The sequence below is a fragment of the Oncorhynchus tshawytscha genome, linkage group LG09 (genome assembly GCF_018296145.1).
Source record: "Oncorhynchus tshawytscha isolate Ot180627B linkage group LG09, Otsh_v2.0, whole genome shotgun sequence".
Classification (NCBI taxonomy): domain Eukaryota; kingdom Metazoa; phylum Chordata; class Actinopteri; order Salmoniformes; family Salmonidae; genus Oncorhynchus; species Oncorhynchus tshawytscha.
Genome location: NC_056437.1, coordinates 71473419 through 71498846, shown reverse-complemented (window position 1 = coordinate 71498846; position 25428 = coordinate 71473419). Strand labels below are relative to the sequence as shown.

Sequence of the window (25428 nt, the reverse complement as noted above, 5' to 3'; positions counted from 1 at the left end):
AAGCACCCCCACAACATGATGCTGCCACCCCCATGCTTCACAGTTGGGATGGTGTTCTTTGGCTTGCAAGCCTCCCCTTTTTTCCTCCAAACATAACAATGGTCATTATGGCCAAACAGTTCTATTTTTGTTTCATCAGACCCGAGGACATTTCTCCAAAAAGTATGACAGAACAGTGTGCTGTTCATACTAAAAAGTATGGCAGAACAGTGTGCTGTTCATACTAAAAAGTATGGCAGAACAGTGTGCTGTTCATACTAAAAAGTATGGCAGAACAGTGTGCTGTTCATACTAAAAAGTATGGCAGAACAGTGTGCTGTTCATACTAAAAAGTATGGCAGAACAGTGTGCTGTTCATACTAAAAAGTATGACAGAACAGTGTGCTGTTCATACTAAAAAGTATGATCTGGCTGAATGACGACATGGATAACATTTAGCTGGCGGGATATTCGCTGTACCTGCTAGATAGAACAGCACACTCCAGTAAGATGAGGGGGGGTGGTCTGTGTATATTTGTAAACAACAGCTGGTGCACGAATTCTAAGGAAGTCTCTAGATTTTGCTCGAATGAAGTAGAGAATCTCATGATAGGCTGTAGACCAAAAATTCTAGATCACCTTTACTCCACACACAGAGACGCGTAGAAAGCCCTAACCAACCATCCTACTTTCATTTTTGCCTTAAAGTGGAAGTGGCAGCATTTTAGCAACCTGAAATCTTGTTAAAATCTGTTCATATACACCCCCAGGAAGAATGACACCCTTTTTTCATATTTTCTGACAAGCATTTTCAGATTTTCGCTCTTGATTATAGCCATCCCGGATCCGGGATCGTGAATACAGCCTCAAGCTCATTACCATAACGCAACGTTAACTATTCATGAAAATCGCAAATGAAATGAAATAAATATATTAGCTCTCAAGCTTAACCTTTTGTTAACAACACTGTCATCTCAGATTTTCAAAATATGCTTTTGAACCATAGCTAAACAAGCATTTGTGTAACAGTATTGATAGCCTAGCATAGCATTAAGCCTGGCATTCAGCATGCAACATTTTCACAAAAACAAGAAAAGCATTCAAATAAAATAATTTACCTTTGAAGAACTTCAGATGTTTTCAATGAGGAGACTCTCAGTTAGATAGCAAATGTTCAGTTTTTCCAAAAAGATTATTTGTGTAGACAAATCGCTCCATTCTCTTCATCACGTTTGGGTAAGAAAAAAATTGAAAATTAAGTCATTACAACGCTTTTTTCCAAATTAACTCCATAATATCGACAGAAACATGGCAAACATTGTTTAGAATCAATCCTCAAGGTGTTTTTCACATATCTATCGATGATAAATCATTCGTGGCAGTTGACTTTCTCCTCTGAAGAAAATGGAACGCGCATGGATCTAGAGATTACGCAATAATTTTGACGCAGGACACCGGGCGGACACCTGGTAAATGTAGTCTCTTATGGTCAATCTTCCAATGATATGCCTACAAATACTTCACAATGCTGCAGACACCTTGGGGAAACGGCAGAAAGTGCAGGCTCATTCCTGGCGCATTCACAGCCACTGACACTGACTCAACTCCAGCCACTTTAATCATGGGAATTGATGGGAAATTATGTAAATATATCACTAGCCACTTTAAACAATGCTACCTTATATAATGTTACTTACCCTACATTATTCATCTCATATGCATACGTATATACTGTACTCTATATCATCGACTGCATCCTTATGTAATACATGTATCACTAGCCACTTTAACTATGCCACTTTGTTTACATACTCATCTCATATGTATATACTGTACTCGATACCATCTACTGTATCTTGCCTATGCTGCTCTGTACCATCACTCATTCATATATCCTTATGTACATATTCTTTATCCCCTTACACTGTGTATAAGACAGTAGTTTTGGAATTGTTAGTTAGATTACTTGTTGGTTATTACTGCATTGTCGGCACTAGAAGCACAAGCATTTCGCTACACTCGCATTAACATCTGCTAACCATGTGTATGTGACAAATAAAATTTGATTTGATTTGATTTAAGGAGACATTGGAACACAGTGCCTTCAGAATCTGGGGCATTTCATGTATGAAATTTAATCTTGGTTTCGCCTGTAGCATTAGTTCTGGGGCACTCACAGATAATATCTTTGCAGTTTTGGAAATGTCAGAGTTTTTTCTTTCCAAAGCTGTCAATTACATGCATAGTCGAGCATCTTTTCGTGACAAAATATCTTGTTTAAAACGGGAACGTTTTTTATCCAAAAATTAAAAGAGCGCCCCCTATCTCGAAGAAGTTAATCGACATCCACCTCTTCGGCACCCAGGGAACAGTGGGTTAACTGCCTTGCTCATGGGCAGAACAACAGATCTTTACCTTGTCAGCTCAGGGATTAGATCCAGCAACCTTCCGGTTAATTTTGTTGTTTGTGTCATATCTGCAAAGTGGTTAAAATGCTGTCAGTTCCACTTTAAGTAACCATCTGTCTTGTGTAACCATACCAAATGTAAGGTATACTAATTTTCTGTATTTCTGTATTTCGTATTTGTGTTTAATATGTTACTTCTAGTCTATGAGACCAGGCTGACTCATCACAAAGAATATATAATTTCTGACTGGACAAATGCTTGCATAAAACCACCAATGAAAATAGAAGTGGAACATACATCCGAAAACAAGTCCTGTAGGCTATCAAATGGAGAGAAAAAACACCATTATGCAACAGTCTGATGAGAAAACAACTGAAAACTGATGGCAACTGAGAGAACCCCAAAGAAACGCCAGCAGTCTATTTGTCTGTATCGGAAATTCTCAGTTAATCTCGCTCCAAGCACGAAGTATCATCAACCTGGATGCGTTTACCTCTACCAACCATGACCTCTGCCAGGTCACCCAAGTGACTGAATTCCATTGCTGCTTTACATGCGCGCGGTGATAATACTTGCGGCTCTGACTGTGACAGAAACACCAAAGAGTGTTGCACAATATTGCTTTATCTGTTTGAATATCTAAGCGTGCGTAATTACCCCAAGGCCCGCCAGTCAAGTGCACCATGGCATGCCATGCCGATGTCTCTTGTTCACTCTGACGGTGCCCACGATTTGACTCACTGTAAAGCCTAAACCACCTAAACCCCGCTGACGTCTAGTCTATGAGACCAGGGTGCAACTCATTATAAGACACAACACAAGCGTTATGTTGAATTTGAGAGGTTTTTAAAAACTAGTCGACTGGATATGATTTTTACGCAGGCTAGCCTAGGCCTGCGTATAAATGGCCCAATTGGTGATTTTGATTGGAGATTAGGCAATGGATTTGAGATTATTTTTTCTAACACCAGTGCAAACAATCAAATCCATTAAATTAAATTGAATCCAATCAATTCACTTGTAATAACCACTTAACTCCAAGGAACGATTAAAATGGCATTGTCAGACAGATATACCTGTCATCGAGTGCCTTTCATTAATTAAGCAAGATGTATCTGTCGTTGATATCTAGTGGGGACACTGCATAGGCTAGCCTACAGGTATGTTATCCTTGGCGTTCCTCAAATATCTGCCGATAAGAGACAACCATTTGATGCAACTGAAAGTTTGGTGTCGCGATCAAATATGTGCGTATTAATGAATAGATTACCCTTTGAGACAGTTTTTGTGCTGTCAAATGTCTGACGTCTTCAGATCAATAAAACCCGCATAGCAAGAACAGCTCAGGCTAATTTGATTAAATAAGAGAAAAGGTTAGGTACACTCAGAAAAAAATGAGTTCCAAAATGGTTCTTCGGCTGTCCCCATAGGCGAACCCTTTTTGATTCCAGGTAGAACCCGTTTGTGTTCCATGAAGAACCCTCTGTGGAAAAGGTTCTACATAGAACTCAAAAGGGTTCTACCTGTAACCATAAGGGTTCTACCTGGAACCAAAAATAATTATTCAAATGAGTTCGAAGAACCCTTTTAGGTTCTAGATCGCACCTTTTGTGTCGTGTCCTTTCAGTAGGCTATATTACAATGTCTCAACATTTAGCCTTAACTGATAATTCACATATATTTGAAACCATATAAATGTAATGGTCCAGGAACCATATTTATGTTCATAAATTGGGTTGATATTGCTAGAAGCAAACAAATGCCACGTGTTGTGATGGACATGTTATCTGATCAGATACAGCCATAAAATCCCCCCCAACGGGAACATTATCCTACATTTATAGCTAAAGATGTAAAGGCAATTTTGTATTTATTAAAGCTTAATTGTCCATTTGTATAAACAAGTCCTGTATGAAAAATGTGGCAGGCTTCAATTTATCAAACCGTTTCTTTCGGGATGGGGACATTAGTCGTCATCCAATTTGTCGTCATCGAAGTTTTACTTGTCAACACTGGCCAAATGTGAGTGTTGGTTGAATAGTTAAAATACCGTAATATAAAAGCATTAATACATTAATCACCATCAGACAATGCCCAAAATACCACAGGCCTAGGTCTTGGGCGCGCTTGCCTTATCTACTTTCCCTGAGAGTCCTGAGAGGACACTCGGGACTGTCAGTGACCGAGCTTGTTGGAGAGAGGCAGCAGGGCCCGCCCACGAGGAGGGACTAAGCATTTAATACTGCTGAGACCTCTAAACGGGCTCAAAGAGAGACCCACCTGTGGCAGACACTGTCCGGCACGAAGGGAATAAGTTACTGCGTCTCCAGCAAGACCGTTACCGGGCACAAACCTTGTTGTTGTTCATCTTGATTATCTGAACTCGGACGAACGGTTATACACAGGGTGAACATGACATTATTTTGTCATCAACTTTTCATCCTCCTATGGATTGTTGGCACAGGTAAGCTTGATTTAAATGTTTTCTAGGATAATGTCTTGTTGTTGAAACGCCCATGTACGCATGGATCATTCGGTGGAATATTGTTCAAAATACACTTCTCAAAGCAGGTGCCATTTCGTGTAGGATATAGAAGGAAAATCCAGAGCTCTTTGGGGTATTTAAATCAATCTCCAAACGTTGCCCATTTTTTTTGCCTATGCATTGCAATAGGCTATGTTTATATTTTTGTTCCCATAAGTTTGCAATGTCACTGGAATAACGATGTAATAACATTAAAGCTGCCAAGTGGATAGTAATGCAGTGTATAGACTCAAACTAGGCTATATTTACCATCACTAGCCTACCCTAGATCCACTTAAGCTACATTTTCAAATACACTACATGACCAAAAGTATGTGGACACATGTTTGTCAAACATCTCATTACAAAGTCATGGGCATTAATATGGAGTTGGTCCCCCCTTTTCTGCTATAACAGCCGCCACTCTTTTTGGAAAGGCTTTCCACTAGATGTAGCAACATTGCTGCGGGGACTTGCTTCCATTCAGCCGCAAGAGCATTAGTGAGGTCGGGCACTGATGTTGGGCAATTAGGCCTGGCTCTGTCGGTGTTCCAATTCAGCCCAAATGTGTTCAATGGGGTTGAGGTCAGGGTTCTGTGCAGGCCAATCAAGTACTTCCACACCGATCTCGACAAACCATTTCTGTATGGACCTCGCTTTGTGCCCAGGGACATTGTCATGCTGAAACAGGAAAGGTCCTTCCTCAAACTGTTGCCACAAAGTTGGAAGCACAGCATCATCTAGAATGTCATTGTATGCTGTAGCTGGAACTAAGGGACCTAGAATGAACCATGAAAAACAGCCCCAGACCATCATTCCTCTTCCACCAAACTTTACAGTTGGCACGATGCATTGGGGCAGGTAGCATTTTCCTGGCATCCGCCAAACCCAGATTCGTCGAATTCGGTTGTGAGTGTTGCAAACGAGGACAAACAATTGTTACGTGCTATGCGCTTTAGCACTCGGCAGTCCCGTTCTGTGAGCTTGTGTGGCCTACCACTTCGCGGCTCAGCCGTTGTTGCTCCTAGATGTTTCCACTTCACAATAACAGCACTTACAGTTGACCGGGGGAGCTCTAGCAGGGCAGAGATTTGACTAACTGATTTGGTGGAAAGGTGGCATCCTATGATGGTGCCACGTTGAAAGTCACTGAGCTCTTCAGTAAGGCCATTCAACTGCCAATGTTTGTCTATGAAGATTGCATGGCTGTGTGCTGGATTTTATACACCTGTCATCAACGGGTGTGGCTGAAATAGCCGAATGTGAAGGGGTGTCATCATACTTTTGTATATATAGTGTGTGTTTTTCTATCCATTATTATGTAAGGTAAGAAACCATTATTTAAGGCGGCTCTGATGGATCTCTTTTCATATGTACAGTACTAATACTTAAAAACTAGTGACTATCTTAGACTCTTAGCAGGGGGTTCCCCAAAACTCTCCAAATAGAAGCCAAGACTTGCTGAAGACTGAGTCATTGGTTCCACTGCTCTCTGGCAGGTTGTGACACACATCTTAAACCATTCAAAGAAGTGTAGCTCTTTCTGTACTCTTCTATACTCTTTTAGCCTGCAACACTAGTGAAGTGTACTGTGGAATCTTAATGAGCCTATAGGCTCAGCCATGCTGCTCCTTAGCCCTGCTGCCTTATACGGAAGTTGATTCTATTGGTCGCAGTCTCTTAATTAGGGCTGCTATGGGGTTGCTTCATCCCGTTGCCAACTATAGCAGGGATGGGAACTGGCGGCCCACGTGCCCGCTGTTTTTGGCCCACGGATCAATTATTATAACATTTTTTAGGTTCCGAGTCGGGATCTCAATGTACTGTTGCGAGTTAAAATAGTAGAATACACTAGGTGCAATTTAGAAATTTGCTTGTGCATCAGCAGTTTGTATCTTATGTTATGTCTGTCACTGACAGTCACTCAAGTAGCCAATGTCAGCTAAAAAAATGTAGATTGGTAAAAATGTCATGGTCGTATTTCCAACCAGGGGACCACCATTGATTTTGTTAGTCACTCTCACTCAGATATCATATTAAAAAACAGCAAACATTTCTCTCCCCCTATGGCAAAATGTGCAGAATTGCAGGAAATAAGCTGTAAAACTGCTCATTTGTTTCACCGTTCCTTTGCAAAATGTGCAGAATTGAATGAAACTTTTAGAACATTGTAAAATCTTCTCTCCGCCCAATGGCAAAATCACTTAGGGCCCCCAAAAGGCTAGTGCCTCATGATGAATTCAGATTTTGTGGCCCTCACCCCCATCAAAGTTGCCTATCCCTGCCCTATAGGGAAGGCCATATTTCAGGTCAAAAGTTACCATCAGAGCCCTGAGAGGAGCCACTGTCATGTGGCTCAGTCCTTGCTGGTCCCTGCAGGCTGTGTTTATAGTTCGATCACTTGTTATGTGTTTAAGGACTCTGTAACTCAGGGAGAGAGCTTGGCTCTGAACTGAAGGAGGCTTGTACGAGAAGTGTGTGTGTAGTAAAATGATACACATGAAGGACCTTCTGAGGGTCGATCACCTCTGAGTCTGGCGCCATGGACGCCATCGTCCAGCATGTGTCCCCGATAAGAAAGAGCATGTTCAGTGTCTCTTCTCCTCCCCTTCTTAACCCTGTCTCTTTCCTCTCTGACCACATACATTCTTCATGTCGGCAGCTTCATAGTTTGGTGGTTAGTCATGATATTATATGTGCAGAGCAGGCAGGGTCTATAGAGGAGGTAATGGATGGGGCGGACAGAGCGAGCAGACACACACACACATTCATCAGTCCTCCCTTTTAAGTGTGATGAAGCCCAGATATCAACAAGTGGTCACTATGCCGAGGTCAGGATAAATAGGGTACAGTGAGTGTGACACGGGTTTGGTAGTATCTCCTTTCTCCTCACTATACCGCCCAGCCTTTACCCACAATCTCTCTCTCTCTCTCTCTCTCTCTCTCTTGCTGCCTGCACTCCCCTTTTCATTGACACTCTTGCTTCTTCTTTCTTTCTTCCATCTTGTCTTTCATCTTATCACCTCTCTCCCCCCTCTTTCCTCCCTCTCGCTGAGTTGGATTAGGGGCTGTAAATCTCACTCTGTAATTGGAAAGCATGTGCTGTCCGAGCTTTAATAGGATATGATATGTGCTCAGAGAAGAGGCCCAGTGAGCAAGGAGCGCTAGCTGCTCCAGGGAACCATCTGTTACCTACAGATAGTCAAGGCTGGACGAGCCCTCTGTGCTGATATAGGATATAGGGAGGGGGACGTAGACACACAAACTCACCTCCCCTTAAGTCTTACAACTAGGGCAAGCCACGGGTCAAGCTGAAGGTAGAGAGGTCACTGAGGGAGAGAGAGACCAAGGGAGATAAACATGTAAATAAATCAACAGAGGTAACGATGAAGAAAAAGACAAGGGAATAAACAATGACTGCAACTTAAATCTTCTGATCTTTCCCTAGTAGAGAAAGTAGGACTGTGCTCTGTGTGTCCTTCCGTGCCACCCATAGTGTTGAGTCCTGCTGTGGGGCCCGGTGTTGACAAATCAGTACAAGACCCTCTAGCTGTGTGACTGCCTTTCTTCTGTCAGTGTGTGTGTCTTTGTGCCTGTGAGTGATGTGTGTGTGTGTGTGTGTACGTGTGTGTGTCAAGCAGGCCCTACCCCAGGCAGACGATGGCCAGTACAGCTACCATCTAGCCAAACAGGACATTTCTCCTTCTCCTCCAGGCATTGTGAACAAATTGAGCAATCTCAAACACACCCTGTCTGAAACAACATTCAAGCCTCTGCTCATCCCGTAACCTGGGTGTATCCCGGTTATTTAAGCAATATCGCCCGAGGAGGTGTGGTATATGGCCAATATACCGCGGCTAAAGGCTGTTCATACGCACGACGCATCGCGGAGTGCCTGAATACAGCCCGTAGCCGTGTTATATTGGCCATATACTACAAACCCCCGAGGTGCCTTTTTACTATTATACACTGTTTACCAGCGTAATTAGAGCAGTAAAAATAAATGTGTTGTCATACCCGTGATATATGGTCTGATATACCACGGCTGTCAGCCAATCAGCATTCAGGGCTCTAACCCCCCACTTTATAATTCTGTATTAGTATTGTACTGTTAGACATTTACTGCACTGTTGGACCGTGGAACAAAAGCATTTAGCTGCGCCTGCTTTAGCATCTGCTAATATGTGTACACGACAAATAAACTTTGATTTGAGAACAGTGTGAAATTGTCTTTCGGGAATTAGGAAACCTGTTAATTCCTTAGATGTAATCTCACAGGCAAATAATGCAAGACCTTTAGGGAAAGGGGATTCCTCATTTAACCCAACCCCTCTGAATCAGAGACCCAACCCCTCTGAATCAGTGCGGAGGGCTGCCTCAATCGACATCCACATCGTTGGCACCCGGGGAACTGTGGGTTAACTGTCTAGCCCAGGGGCAGAACGACAGATTTTTACCTTGTCAGCTCAGGGATTCAATCCTGCAACCTTTCGGTTACTGGCCCAATGCTCCTACCCGCCAGGCTACCTGCTTTACCCAGTTATGACAATGCTGCCTGTCTATTGTCCTGTTGATTTGAAGAGTGTAAGATGCCGTAGACGCTGTCACAAGTGACTTTCCCATGAGCAACTATGCACAGACTTCACCCTCATGATATTGGATGAAGGCAGGGAGATAGGACCATTCTCATTCCTTCCATTGACATGTTCAGCTTGATTAGACTAATTGGGAATCTGTCCCCCAAGCAGCTTGTATTACTATGTGAGGGATCATTGTCACAGAGAGAGTGCAGCGGCATCAGCAACCTTAATAATAATAATGCATGGTACTTATACAGCGCTTTTCAAGGACCCAAAGTGGCTTCACAAACGCCAGACTAAGCAGAAGGACGGAGAAACACGGCGGTTCAATAGAAGGTTTATATCCCCCATATCCGAGGGACGAGGTTTTCAGGAAGGCCTATTACCCGGATGAGGCACCTCTTCAGTGAGAGAGAGGAGAGAGTGATTGAAAGAGAATAGCAGACACAGGGATATGGCAGTGGTTGGTCTGTAAGAGGTGAAAATGAAAGCTCCTCCTCCTCTCCGTGAGATACGGTCACCTCTGGTGAACTGGCGTCGGCTGCCCTGCTTTGATGTGGCAGCCGTGGTAACAGAGAAATGGACAGGGCCCAAAGGGCAGAGAGACTCACTACACCAGGGGAAGCTGAAGGAAGCTGGCCTGCTTGCTGCTACTGTTTGTGTGTGTGTGTGTGTGTGTGTGTGTGTGTTTGAGGTAAGAAGGGGAACATTCCCTACAAGCATTGGTCCTACAGGTCATAAAGCAGTATGTTAGAAATGTCCACCTCATTAGCCGGCTCGGAGGCCTGTACTTGGGACTTCTAATTAGCATAGACTGAAGTCCTACATTACTAGTCCTATGTCATGTACATGTTGTTATTTTGCATGTTATGTTCTGAGATGTTATACATGCTATTACAACCCCTATCGATTCAGAGTGTTTGATATGTCATTTGTGAGCACTCTCAGTAACTGTTATTCCTATTAGCATTTGTGAACTGCATGGACAGACAGACTAGACTACAGTGATCAACTCTGAAGGGACGTCACATTACTGTGATGGCGCTAATTAGAAAATCCTTTTGTTATCAGTCTCTGTGGGGTCAGTCACTAACCCGATGGCCCATATTTCTCTCTCTCTCTCTCTTTGTTTCTTTCTTTCTCCGTTTTTCCGTGAGCATTCCGTAATCAGGTCTGTGTTTCTCACAGTGCTGGTAGATGTGATAAAAACTATTTCAGGAACGCACTTCCCTAATCCCCACCCGTAAGCTGGGCATGTTTCCGTGGAAACTCCAAGTGACTGAAAGTGTCTACTGGAGGCAGGTTTCCGGAACCGCCATGACTCCTCCTGTCTATTTAAACCCTTTCTTCCCTCCCCGAGCACTGTCATCTGCAGACTGGGATTACGTCCCAAATGACACCCTTAATCCCTGTGTAGTGCACTACTTTTGACCAGAGGCACTATGCAGGGAGTACACTATGTAGGGAATAGGGTGAAATTTGTAGTAGTGCACTATGTAGGGAATAGGATGCAATTTGGGACACATATTATCTTGAAGTACATTACCGAGTAGAGTCTGTGGGGGTTGATGGGGCAACAGGTAGCAAGGTAATTGTTTATCTGGCAGTCAGTTGAGTTCATAAAGGGGCAGTTCACAGGAGTACCATTGTGCCACATGAAAAGAAAGCCTGTGAAGTGTGGCGCTGGGATGACAGATGAGCGTCATCGGCGTGGAGTCTCTCTGTCCCTCTCTCTCTCTCTCCCCCACTCTCTCTCTCCCTGTCACTCTCTCTCCCCCACTCTCCCTGTCTCTCTGTCCCTCTCTCTCTCCTCTGTCCCTCTCTCTTCTCTCCCCCACTCTCTCTCGCCCTGTCTCTCTGTCTCAGTGATTTGTAGTGTGGCCATCAGAACTTTGACAGCTGGCAACGGACACACTCCCACACTGCTTAGCGGTGGCATGCGAGTCCCTCAGCCTCCGCTCGATGCTGTTCCCTTTTCTTCCTGTGTGGGGAGGTTGAGGGTGTGGCTGGGTGACAGACTGTCGCCTTATTTTATTCTGTTTGTGAGTCTGTCGATGTTTACTTCACTGTGTGTGTGACGTGCAGTATGACCCTGGGAGTGACACTGTATGACACTAATATATACACTGTTGCAGTGACTTGATGTGAATCTGGTCCAACCCAATCTGGACCATTTTGTCTATGTTATAAGTCAAGTTTTATTTGCAGTGCATTTCACCTCTCAATACACTTTACAAAAAAATATGAGCTCTTCCTGAGTGTGTGGTCCCCTATATGGTGAAGTTCTATAGGTGTCCTTTGACCCCTGGGTGGTCTGATTTAACCCCGTTATCTCATTGTGTCTTCCTGAGATTATCTGGCTGTAACACTAGGTTAATACCTAAAAGAGGGCTTCTGACTGTCCTGCAATATACCGTTTACATAATCTACACTATACCCTACCTGTACAGTGTCTCTTCTGGTTCGATATACTTTGTTCAACATCAGCAGTAGTTCCTGGTAATACGTTAGTGAAGATAAAGATTCAAATAAGTGGTAGTTGGACTACGTGCCAGTCCTGTTTAAGAATGTTAAAAAAAGTTAAAAAGTGGAACTTTAAAGGAAATAGGCTGGTGGGAGGAGCTATAGGAGGACAGGGCTCATTGTAATGGCTGGAATGGAATTACTGGAACAGTCTAACATGTGGTCTCCGTATGTTTGATACCGTTCCATTCAGTCCATTCCAGCTATTACAATGAGCCGTCCTCCTATAGCTCCTCCCACCAGCCCCCTCTGATAGCAGGGATATTTCAAACACACACAGAACTTCCCCCTGTGAGTTTAATTCCGCACCAGTTTAGTTTTATGTTGCTTATGAAACTACAGCAACTATGATGACGTGTATACTGAAGTAATAATACACAGAGAAGCATCAATGTTGCAGTTGTTAATATGTATATTATGACTGAGGACAATTCGTATTGTTTTTTTATTTCACTTGGTCCCCCTCTATGGTCATGCTTCTCCCTCTGTGGTCATTCCACCCCTTCAACAGTCTACTCTGCCTCCACACCAATGTACATGTATTTATTCATCACTGCCACAGTTGTCATTTATGTATATAATGCTATTTCTACTCAGATTATTTTTAGGACCGTTTTCATTATTTTTTATTTCACTTAGTCCTGCATGTTGGAACTCAATGCCTAACATCTTCACTGAACCCTGCAATCACACCTGCAACCCTGTACATGTGACTATTACTGTAAACACTCGGAATCGGAGTCTGAATCAGCCGTGGTGGAAGGATTGTACCGAGGGACACAATCCTCAGATGACTTTGTAAGACACAGGATAGCCTCTGTGTGCACGTTTGATGAAAACCTGTGTGTGTGCGCATGTCTGCATATGTGCATGTGAGTCAGGCGTGATATTCTTGCCTGGGGTCCGGAGCCTCCTCCTGAGACCAGTGACAGGTAGGTATTTTAGGATGAAGTCAAGGCTCCCCAGTAGCTATGTCTACTCATGTTCATGTCGACCTGTCTGGGAAGGGATCTTCAATTTTACAACATGGCCACACTCTCATGATGTATGGTATACCCACATCATGCACAAAATGTGTCGGGATATAGCAGAATGACTCCAGCCGTAGAGAGCCGACTCTGTGATCCAAGCCAGTCTGTCTGATGTGGATCTAAATGAGACGTCAGTGATTGTTTTCAAGTGAGGTTAAACTTTTCCAGGACGGAAGCATTTGAATGAGAGGGGTGGGGGAACTGTGGAAAGGTCATCACAAACACGCACAACCACAAACACACACACACACACACACACCATTGTGTTGTAGTTTTGTCATTGTTGCAGTGCTGAGAGAGAGAAGTGATCAGATAACTGTCATTGCTTTAACTCACCAGCCGATACTCACCTCTCCCTTGGTTTCCACTCTGTTGCCTTGGATATCATGGTGTCCAGTGTATGGCTGTTTGCATGGCAGCAGTATTGGGGGATGTGGCTAGATTTACTATTGGTGTTTTTAGAAAGTGTTGTATAGTGCGTAGTCTGTTGATTTTACATCCAGTATCATTTTGATATCGGTTTGTTGTTGATTTGACATCCAGTCTATTCTCAACTGTTCTCACCTCGTGTCACAACAGATGTGTAACGGTTGTTGGTGGAAGAAGGTGAGGACCAAGGTGCAGCGTGGTACGTGTCCATGATTTTTATTATAACCGAACACTAGAACAGACATTATCAAACCGGCACAACCGAAACAGCTCTATCTGGTGTCGACACACAAAACAGAAACAACTACCCACAAAACCCATGTGGGGAAAAAGCTACCTAAGTATGGTTCTCAATCAGAGACAACGATAGACAGCTGCCTCTGATTGAGAACCACACGCGCCAAATAACAAAGAAATACAAAACATAGAAACTGAACATAGAATGCCCACCCTAGTCACACCCTGGCCGTGACAAGATGTTTGTAGCTCATGACTTAGAACAGGGGTTCTTAAACTTTTCCAGCCTGGAACCCAAATTAGACATTTCGTGATCAGTCATTTCAAATGTTACCATAGGGGGTAGAGAAAATTTAACGGTTTTAAAGCATGTTTTCTGCAATTCTACGAATCATGCCATGGGGCGGAGAGGACATTTAGCAATTTTCTAAAACATTTCATACAATTCTGCTCATTTTGCAATGGGGCAGAGAGAAAAACATTTAAGTTTTACAGCTAATTCCCTGCAATTCCACCCACTTTGGGTCGTGACCCCAACTTTAAGAAAGGCTGACTTAGAGGGTGCAAAATCAAGTAGCATTTAACCCACACCTCAGAGCTACCAATGGGCCTGATGGAGGGAAAGGTCTGTGTGTTGGATGGAGAATAGCAGGAAGTAGTGGGCTACTGCCTACTCTATGTAGATGCTAAATTAGGCTTTGACTTCCCAGTAGTTGTGTTGTGGGGCAGGGCCTGATTTCTGTCACCACCATCTGCTTTAACACCCATTTACACATTACACTACTGTAAATGTTTGTGCTTGGCATTGGTAATTTTTGATAGGTAGGCTATTGGCCTGCCTTGTCCAGGACCACACTGGATGATCTATGCTCAGCCTGCTCTTTGTTCAGGTTGCCAGGGAGATTTCTTATGTTTGGAATCTGTGTGTTTTTTTTTTGTTCCAGTACAATGGACCATAGATTAGGTTTCCAGGTTTTAGTTAGCAACCACATTGCTAGGCTTCATTATTGTGTATTTATCCGGTTTCTGCTAAGACGCTGGTCTGAAGACAACACATTCTGTCAGGCATGTCTGCATCGCCAAGGCCCACTGGCAAATCTATGTGAAGGAATCTAACCAATGGGCAGAATGTTTTAATTTGGTTACCAAGAGATAAAAGTGTACTGTGACACAATGTGGTGATACACCCAGAATGTACAGTATGAAGGGGGAAGGCTCTTACTCATAGCTATGTCTTCATATCAACATCGTGGCGGAAGGGTGGCCTAGTGGTTAGAGCATTGGGCTAGTAACCGAAAGGTTGCAATTTCGAATCCCCCAGCTGACAAGGTACAAATCTGTCATTCTGCCCCTGAAACAAGGCAGTTAACCCACTGTTCCTAGGTCATCATTGAAAATAAGAATTTGTTCTTAACTGACTTGCCTAGTTAAATAAAGGTAATAAAAAACTGACAGAAATCTCATTATAAGAACATACGGTTGACTTCTTGTGTCTTGCACTGTGAGTAAAAGGGGATAATTAAATCTTGTGTTTTCTCATTAGTCTTTGTTGGGTTTAATCTCTCGCAATCAACTAAAACCCTCGGGGCTATCTTTTTTCATTCTTAATGTACACGAGCTACTAACAGATTGATACAGTACTGTTAACTGCATCTCTGTTTTGCATCATTGGTCCCACACTGTTCTAGTTTCGGGAGACGTTTTCTGGTTTCGGTCACCTCGCCTTGTTATCATAACCAATAAAATCTATATTACGTCAGCTCTGATCATAAAAGCCTTTCTCTCAGTCCACCACCCATCATATCAGATAACTCCGTATTTATTCAACCCACTCCCTCATACCATATGTGTGGGTAAAGGGGTGTGTGTCTGTGTCTGTGTGTGTTTGTGTGTGTATGTGGTGAAAGAGTCTGTATAGTGTGTTCTCTATCTCAAATACGGATGGCCATTAAGTTCGGCCTTGACAGGTGTGTGTGTGCTCTTTGGTGATTTTTCATCTGTAAATGGGTTTTGGTTACCATGCGACAGAGCCGTTAGGTCACACGAGGCAATGTACACTCTGGCGTGTACTGTGTGTTCCTGGAAAATAATTGAATCAAACACAGAATCAGATATTAGTCTTTGTTTCCCCCCCCTACTTCCTCCTGCATCTCTGCTGCCTGGTACGGTAGGAGCGACGCAGGGCTTGCCATCTGCCATCTGCCTAAGTCGCATCCCAAATAGCACCCTATATTGACCAGAGCCAAAAGTAGTGCACTATGTAGGGAATAAGGTGCCATTTGGGATGGGGCCCCTGTTGTGCGTGTGTTCCCTCTCTGCTCTAGCTGGAGGAGGAAATAGAAAGGTTGAGCGTATTCAGCCAACGCATACAGATGAGGACCCAGCTCCGTGGCTCGGGGTAAACAGGCCGAGGCAGTATTCTATCAAAGGCCTCCTGCTGGGTGTGCTGCTCCTCAAGCTGCTGTGAAGCTGCCAAACACATAGAGACCAGAGCAGATTGGGTTTAACAGCACCGTGGACAGGCATCACCACAACACGCTAAGATCAATGTGACGCCGAGTCCTCTTTGAAGAGACTGGTAATAAACATGACCAGACACCACACTGACATTACGTGATGCAGTGAGTGGCGTTCGAGGTACGTCAGCAAGCGGACGACCGCGTACTTGTCTTTTGTCGCGCTTATGACGCGATGCACCTTTGTACGTCTCTGTGACACAACCGGAATGGTGAGCTCAGCTAAAGCTAAAGCAAATGTCGCAATGACTATTCACCACTCAGCTCCAACACTGAACATTTTTGGTGTCTAGATTCCTGTGCTTTTGCAGATCGCCCAAGTGGTATTGGAACGCATGCTGTCAACCAGGGCCATTCCATTTCTTTTCTGGAGGGCCCAAACATCTCAGATATTCTGTTTCTACCTGGTAGTTAAATTCACCCATCAGTCTCGGTAATCCCTGATTATAGGGGGGAACATGCACACCAGAGGAGTAACTGGCCAAGGTTTAAGACTTCTGGTTAAGACCACAGGCTTTGACTCCCTAACCTTTGACCTTAACATAACAGGTCTGTTTCAGTATTGCAGGTTTGGGGTGTTTTGCAAAGTGTGTTTGGGGCACATGAAGCTGAGCTCATGACTTACTGTATGTTTGTAGTGTTGTCTTTTTCTTTAGGGGGGGAGTCCAACACCCAGACTCCTGGCACACACGGCAGTCCTGGGCCCACAGATGCATCCATGACCCCAGGAGATAGATCCACCACCCTCTTATCAACAACGACCCCAGTCTCGCCTGAACTCAGCTCCGCCACCACAGACCGAGCCACCACCACCCAAGACCCCTCAACTGTCCACCCTAGCACTGATGGTACCTCACCCACAACAGCAGCTGTCTCTAAAACTAAAGAGGTCTCTACTTCAACAGACCTGACCTCAACTTCTGATACGACAGAGACTACAGGAGCAGTCGGCACCACTGCGACAGAAACAAGAACTATCCCGTCGGTCAGCACAGCAGAGATGACTTCCTCCCACAAGACCTCAGCGTACACTGTCACGTCCCCTGAGTCGACGGAAAAAGACAGTCAATCTACAGACAGTGGCATGACAACACCCACCACCACACCTGCCCTTAGCAGAGGGGTCTCTCCGTCTGCCACGGAACATGCCGGAGCCTTCTCCTCTGTCACCACGGAGACAGGCCGTACCTCAAACACAACTCCAGACATTGTCCCAACCAGCAGTACCAAAGAGCCAGGCACACATGAAACAACAGCTATCAATACAGCTACCACAAATACAGGTACCAAAGACAGTAAGACCACAGGTACAGGGATCACAAAGTCCACCATCCCACCAACTGGTCAGACCTCTCTGTCTTCAACACGCCCCTCCTCCACTACAAAGGGCCCTGAGACCTCTCTCCCAGTAACAGAGGGTGGTACCCTGTCTTCAACACGCCCCTCCTCCATTACAAAGGGCCCTGAGACCTCTCTCTCAGTAACAGAGGGTGGTACCCTGTCTTCAACACGCCCCTCCTCCACTACAAAGGGCCCTGAGATCTCTCTCCCAGTAACAGAGGGTGGTACCCTGTCTTCAACACGCCCCTCCTCCACTACAAAGGGCCCTGAGATCTCTCTCCCAGTAACAGAGGGTGGTACCCTGTCTTCAACACGCCCCTCCTCCACTACAAAGGGCCCTGAGACCTCTCTCCCAGTAACAGAGGGTGGTACCCTGTCTTCAACACGCTCCTCCTCCACTACAAAGGGCCCTGAGACCTCTCTCCCAGTAACAGAGGGTGGTACCCTGTCTTCAACACGCCCCTCCTCCACTACAAAGGGCCCTGAGATCTCTCTCCCAGTATCACATAGTACCTCGCCCTCTACCTCGACAACCACCAATACAGAGGGCTCCCAGGTCCCCACTACAAAGGGCCCTGAGACCTCTCTCCCGGTGACCGATGGCGCCACGTCCTCAACCCCCACAGCTACCATTACAGGGAGCCCTCATACAGACAAAACCACTGGAACACAGGGGACTACCGATTCTACAACCACAGCTGACACTCCAGCCTTGCCCCCCACCTCCGGCTCTTCCTCCAGCCCACCCTCTCCAGGCTCAACCCAAACCCCAGGCAGCAGCACTGAGGCCCCCATAGACACCTCCACCACCACCCCTGCCACCTCACCCACCATCACACCTACAGGAGGTATGTTTTAAAATGGAATTGTCCGTGTCTGATGTTGTAAACATGATTGTGTCTGTGTTATGTCTGAAGGAGGACTAAATATAATGCAGCAAACTGATTAAAAACAAAGATATTATCTTCACTGTGAGATGTTAATCAATGTTGAAACTTCCTATCTAATTTCATCTTTGTTTTGTCTTCTTTCCTTCTTCTTTTTTTTACCACAGAAACCTCTGAACAACCAACTATCAAAACTAGTGAGAGCCCACTTCCTCCTTTCCACACCTCCACCTCCCCTACCGGTGGAATCACCACCCAGCCAGAGTCAGCCATCACTGCTACCACATCCCTGCCTCCACCCATCTCCATAGTGTGTCCCTCCACTCCCTGTCCATATGATAGCATCTGCCTCAATGGCACCTGCCAGTGTGTGTCTGGGACCTTCCTCTTAGAGGGCCGCTGTGTACAAGGTCAGTGCTAGTTGTTGGTGTTATAATGAAGACAATGATGGTGCTGATGCTGAGGATGATGCGGATGGTGGCGGTGGGGATGATGATGATGATGATGATGATGAAAATATTAGTATTGATGACGACTCCTTTTTTGACTCCTTCCCCCCCTTCATTTTCAGCCCAAGTGTTCTCTGGAGACCTGCATCTCAACCAGGCATTTCAGGATGAAATGAGCAACCGGTCATCAGTCATATTTCAGCAAACAGCAGCCAGGATCTCAGAGGCAGTAGGTCCCTGCGTCACAAAGCCCAGTAGTTAGTGTGTTGTCCTCTCAGAGCTACAGAGTGGGACAATAATCCTCTCTTATCTTCTTTTTTAGCTGAGAAGAGCCTTGGAAAACGAGTCTGGATATAGCCAAACTGATGTGGTGCTGCTTAGGTGAGATTCTCTACGCTACATTGTCAAGAATGGTTGTTATCCAATGTATATCCCACTGGGCACAGATGTAATGTCAACATCTTTTCCACGTTGGTTTAGCGTACTTTCATTGAGATAACGTGGAAACAACGTTGATTCAACCAGTGTGTGCCCAGTGGGATTTGTTGTGATGACCAGGACATTGGTTTGACCATAGACCACAGCTGGCTTGTAAATGGTGATTACATATGGTCTTTGTGACCCTACAGGCGAGGCAGTGTGATCGCGACCGTGAACAACGTGTTTAAACTAGGCTCCAGTGCCACCCAGACTTCGACCAATGGGGCTATAGAGAAAGCCATACAAGCCTGTGGCATGACCTGTGGGACTATACTGGAAAGAGCTGCATTTACCGGTGGGCACTGTGCAATACTTCTTCAACCTGTGTAGAAGGAGATTCTTACTACCTGAGAGCTTTAACCAGACGTTCTATTCATAGAAAATAATAGATAGATAGGTACTTTATTATACCAGAGGAGAATGTCATGTCAAACAACAGTAGACAGAAATACTGACATTCTCCTACTCTGTAGCTATTAAAAAGTCCCATAAAACATGGAGTACCGTTACATAGTGTCCTTATCCTTTTCCCAGCCACTGACCTATGTGATCAGGCCCCCCAACCGTGTGATGTCCGCTCTACCACGTGCGAGTACAAAGAAGATGGAGTGACCAGATGCTCCTGTAAGGCTGGCTACATCAACAGCTTCTACTCAAACCAAAGCTGCACAGGTGAGTACAAACCTGTCTCCAATGGTTCCATATGCTCATTGAAAGGTCATTCACCATAGGAGTCGGTGATTATGTGTTTTGGTGGAGTCTTTGTGGTTGTACGTACTGAGTGCATTGAAATGTCACACAAGACACACGATAACAGCTTAGCTACTGTATAATGGAGCTGCTGAATACATTCCATTTGATAGAGGAGAAAGATTAAAGGAGACACAGACAGACACAGACCGACTCAGAGCAAGGTCAAGTACACTTGGCTTCGCTTCAGTGTGAGGAAAATGGGAATGTTGCCGTCAAAAGAATGCATTTGCGTTCATTTAAATGTGTGTGTGTGTGTGTGTGTGTGTGTGTGTGATAGACAGAGAGATTTTTATTGTTTAATTCACCTTTATTTATTATCTAGTTCACTTGCTTCGGTAATGTTAACATATGTTTTGCCAATAAAGCCCTTGAATTGAATTGAATTGAGAGAGAGAGAGAGAACACAAACAGACCCCACAGAGTGCCAGGACAGCAACACAATTAGACCCAAACAAATCATGAGAAAACAAAAAGATAATTACTTGACACACTGGAAATATATATATTTTTTTAAAACAGAGCAAACTAGAGCAAACTATTTGGCCCTTATCAGAGAGTACACAGTGGCAGAATACCTGACCACTGTGACTGACCCACACTATTAAGGAAAGCTTTGACTATGTACAGACTCAGTGAGCATAGCCTTGCTATTGGGAAAAGGTGTCTCAAGAGAAGACAGGCTATGTGCACACTGCCCACAAAATGAGGTGGAAACTGAGTTGCACTTCCTAACCTCCTGCCAAATGTATGACCATATTAGAGACACATATTTCCCTCAGAATACACAGATACACAATGAATTCACAAACAAACCAAATGTTGATAAACTCCCATATCTACTGGGTGAAATACCACAGTGTGCCGTCACAGCAGCAAGATGTAAAGATGTGTGACCTGTTGGCACAAGAAAAGGGCAACCAAGTGAAGAACAAACACCATTGTGAATACAACCCATATTTACGTTAATTTATTTTCCCTTTTGTACTTTAACTATTTGCACATAATATGGCATATGTAATATCTTAATTCTTTTGGAACTTTTGTGAGTGTAATGTTTACTGTAAATTTGTATTGTTTATTTCACTTTTGTTTATTATCTAGTTCACTTGCTTTGGCAATGTTAACATAGAGAGAGAGAGACACTTGTGCTGTGTAGACGTTTCTCCACTCTGACCCATAGCACACTATGTCTCTTTAATGTATTTGTCTGCAAAGGGGTCGTTGCCCTGGAAACCAGTTGAAGAATCATGGTCGCTATCTGCCGAGCCAGGGGCTGGATTAGTTTTGTCCAGTGGGGAAGTTATGGGATGGGGAGAACTACTAAACATAGATGACTCTGCTCCCCACAGCGCCATGTTAAACTACACATACTGTGTAGGCTGTTCCTCAAATCTAAAATTGTCTGCACTGATGTAACAACATATATTAACTTCTCTTAGAAGCAAGGGTTTATTATGTGGCTTATTGTGCAAATGTATTGAGCAAACATTGGTGAGCTTCACCTGTTCTCTTCTGTGATAGCAGAGCTACAGTACACAGAGTGGCTGTTAAGATCACAGTGTTCCCATGTTAGTTCCTCTCTGTGAAACTGTGACATCACTGTCTCCATAGAGATCTGATAATTCACATGGTTCTGTATGTAATTCAATGGCTGCCTCTCACCTATGTTTCCTCTTTCTCCATAGCCTGTCCCAGTGGTCAAAGGTCAGAGGGAGACACATGTGTGCCGTGAGTATTTTAATTTAATATATTTTTGTTTGGTTGAGACTGGCAGAGATCCCCTTTTGATATTGCATTAAAGCATTGTAGATAGCACCAAGTAGACTAGCGCCCCCTTGTGCCCTCACTGTGTAATTGCACCAGGAACAACTGTTTATTTTTATTTTTTATTTTACCTTTATTTTACTAGGCAAGTCAGTTAAGAACAAATTCTTATTTTCAATGACGGCCTAGGAACAGTGGGTTAACTGCCTGTTCAGGGGCAGAACGACAGATTTTTACTTTGTCAGCTCAGAGATTCGAACTTGCAACCTTTCGGTTACTAGTCCAATGCTCTAACCACTAAGCTACCCTGCCGCCCCAACTGTCACCTAAGACAATGTATTGTGGTTAGATATGAAATGTGTATCATGTTTGCTATTATTGTTCTATTCCAGATGCCCGTTTGGCTACGCTGGATTCAACTGCACTGACTGTATGTTGCACTAAAGCTCCTCTTTCCTAACCAAATGGGTCCAGAGATTTGATAAAAGTTACTATGGTGTTTGTATTTCCCGGTTATCTGAAGTGTGTTCATCTATCTCTCTCTGTGTAGCGGCTCTGTTGGCAGTGGTGGTCATCGCCTGTGTACTGGGGGGAGTCCTTCTCATCATGCTGCTGGCCTTGTTTGCATATTGCTGCTGGTAAGAATTATAACACCCTCCTCTCCCTCCACTCCACTCCTCTCCCTTCTCTTCTCTCCTGTTCCTTCTCTCCTCTCCCTTCTCTCCTTTCCCTCCTCTCCCTCCTCTCCTCTCTGTCCTCTCCTCTCCTGTTCCTTCTATCCCTCCTCTCCTCTCCCTCCTCCGGTTCCTCCTCTCCTGTCCCTCCTCTACTGTTCCTTCTCTCCTCTCCCTTCTCTCCTTTCCCTTCTCTCCCTCTCCTTCCTCTCCTTTCCCTCCTATCCCTTCTCTCCTCTCCCTTCTCTCTCTCCTCTCAGTCCTCTCCCTTCTCTCTCTCCTCTCAGTCCTCTCCCTTCTCTCCCTCCTCTCCTCTCAGTCCCCTCCCTTCTCTCCTCGCCTGTCCTTTCTCCCCTCTTCTCCTCTACCTTCTCTCCTCTCCCTCCTCTCCTTTCCCTCCTATCCCTTCTCTCCTCTCCCTTCTCTCCCTCTCTCTCCTCTCAGGCCTCTCCCTCCTCTCCTCTCAGGCCTCTCCCTCCTCTCCTCTCAGGCCTCTCCCTTCTCTCTCTCCTCTCCCTCCTCTCCTCTCAGGCCTTTCTCCCTTTCTCTCTCTCCTCTCAGGCCTCTCCCTTCTCTCCTCTCTCTCTCCTCTCAGTCCCCTCCCTTCTCAGTCCTCCCCTCCTCTCCTCTTCTGTCCTTTCTCCCCTCTCCCTTTTCTCCCTCTCTCCCTTCTCCTCTCCCTCTCCCCTCCTCTCCTCTCAGTCCTCTCCTCTCTCTCTCTCTCTCCTGTCCTTTCTCTCTCTCTACCTTCTCTCCCCTCTCCCTCCTCTCCTCTCAGTCCTCTCCCTTCTCTCTCTCTCCTTTCCTGTCCTTTCTCTACCTCCTCCTCTCAGTCCTCTCCTTCTCCCTCCTCTCCTCTCAGTCCTCTCCTTTCTCTTCTCTCCTGTCCTGTCATTTCTCCCCTCTCCCTTCTCTCCTCTCCCTCCTCCCCTCTCAGTCCTCTCCCTTCTCTCCTCTTCTGTCCTTTCTCTCCTCTTCTGTCCTCTCCTCTCCTCTCCTCTCCTGCCAAGCCCTAACCTCCATTCACACTGCCCCTCATCAGAGGCCTACCACCCTCCTCTAACCATTACTCTGTCAAGTCTTAGCTGCACCCCTGGCTCTACACTGACCCTACAAAATATTGGCGTTATTTCTCTCACCAGAGTGTATCAGATAATCTTACTGATATAGGGCTGTGCATTTACATGGTCCTATCTGTGTGTCTCGGAGGTACCGGTCGCAGTCAGTGAAGAAGCCTTCAGCAGAGTTCAGCAGCCCGTACCCTGTGGAGGACTTCCAGGGCCCCTGGTCCACCACCCAGGGCATCACCCCGATCCCCCGGGCCAGCACCAACTGGGCGTCAGCCCCCATGGAGATGACCGAAGCGGGCAGCACACACCACCTGGTCGACATGAAGCCCCACACCAACGGAGCGGTGAGTCACTTGTGATTAAGCCTGTGTTCTTCTGACCGCATGGAGACTTACTACAAGATACACCTCCTGCTTGTACATTGCCCCAAATTGTAATTGTCCTGTCTGCTTTCCTCTCCCTGCTGTTGTCCTCTGGAAACCTAATGGGCTAACTCAAAGTCCTTCTCTGTCTTGTGTAACATATTTAAGGAGTTTTGAGATTTTGTCTCCTTAAATGCTGTGTTGCTCCTTGTTATTTAACTCCTATATTACACGCCAAAATCGTATGTAATATTTGATTTACTTTTTTTTTGTGCCATAACTGTATTTGTCGTAGTGGAGAGTTCATGTTTGCTAGTGTTTATGTTTGCTAGTTAGTTAGCATGTATGTGCTCCCTCCCTTCCTTGCCTGACTCCCGGTGTGTTGCTTTAGGGATTCCACATCCTGCCTAAACGGGGGAAGAAGGTAAGGTTCTAAGTCTAGTAATGCTTTGCTTTCCCTCTCCTTACTAAGCCTATAACCTTTGCTGATGATTTGACTAAATCTACCCTGTCCTTTGACCTGGTGATGGGAATGACGGAAACTTCATGAACACAGTCAATAGCTTCCAGTCCCTTTATGTGATCCACCATTTGGTTTAGGAGGAAAGTAACTCTTATTGGGTTTCAATAGTCCATCATATACGTTCATGAAGGCTCAGTTTTGACATCTTCATTTCATGTATGTGTGTTTGTGTGTGTGTGTGCCTGCATGTGTCTGTGTGTCTGTCTGCGTCTGCGTCTGCGCGTGTGTCTAGCACGATCTCTGACATTCCCGCCTGTCAATGTTTCAGACCGGGTCGTATGACCTGACCTCAGACAGCATGAACACGTTCAAGGGGAAGAACCAGTCTCGCTACTCCTACCTGGTGCAGGGCCACGAGAACCCTTACTTCATACCTGCAGATGACAGGAGACCCGTATGAGAACCTCAGCGACGTCTGGAGGCAAGGGCCCGTATCCACACAGCGTCTCAGAGCAGAAATGCTGATCTAGGATAATTTTTTTGCCTTCTTAAATCATAATGACTAAAAAAGGGGAGACCTGATCCTGGATCAGCAATACTACTCTTAGATGCGTTGTTAATATTTGCTGTTGGGAGGAGAGAAGGACGGGTTAGAGAGAGGAGGGAAGGCTACAGGGAAGATATGGGGGGGTTTAGAGAGAGGAGGGAAGGCTACAGGGAAGATATTGGGGGGGATTAGAGAGAGGAGGGAAGGCTACAGAGAAGATATTGGGGGGGATTAGAGAGGAGGGAAGGCTATGGGGGGTTAGAGAGAGGAGGAAGGCTACAGGAAGATATTGGGGGGGGATTAGATAGAAGATATGGGGGATTAGAGAGAGGAGGGAAGGCTTATGGGGGTTTAGAGAGAGGAGGGAAGGCTACAGGGAAGATATTGGATTAGAGAGAGGAGGGAAGGCTA

The 25428-nt window shown here is 45.1% G+C and overlaps 1 protein-coding gene across 4 annotated transcripts; it reads left to right on the top strand.

Moving 5' to 3' along the window:
* Positions 1-4662: 4662 nt before the first annotated feature.
* si:ch211-198m17.1 (mucin-5AC) lies at positions 4663-25176 on the top strand. Of its 4 annotated transcripts, XM_042327357.1 has the most exons (14): positions 4663-4851; positions 16866-17648; positions 17721-18416; positions 18623-18865; positions 19027-19133; positions 19227-19285; positions 19534-19679; positions 19919-20056; positions 21823-21865; positions 22294-22331; positions 22452-22539; positions 23785-23989; positions 24399-24431; positions 24799-25176. In XM_042327357.1, exons 1-14 carry the CDS (start codon positions 4800-4802, stop codon positions 24928-24930), a joined length of 2763 nt encoding a protein of 920 aa, XP_042183291.1. In that variant the 5' UTR covers positions 4663-4799; the 3' UTR covers positions 24931-25176. The 4 variants fall into 4 exon arrangements, with proteins under 4 accessions (XP_042183291.1, XP_042183289.1, XP_042183288.1 ...); XM_042327355.1 differs by having other exon boundaries at positions 16884-18416; XM_042327354.1 differs by having other exon boundaries at positions 16866-18416.
* Positions 25177-25428: the final 252 nt, after the last annotated feature.

Excerpts from the sequence above, each read along its gene's own strand:
- si:ch211-198m17.1 (XM_042327354.1), top strand. The coding sequence starts at position 4,800 with ATGACATTATTTTGTCATCAACTTTTCATCCTCCTATGGATTGTTGGC. Across the intron at positions 18,417-18,622 it reads CACCATCACACCTACAGGAG|AAACCTCTGAACAACCAACT; the intron begins GTATGTTTTAAA and ends TTTTTACCACAG. Across the intron at positions 18,866-19,026 it reads AGAGGGCCGCTGTGTACAAG|CCCAAGTGTTCTCTGGAGAC; the intron begins GTCAGTGCTAGT and ends CTTCATTTTCAG.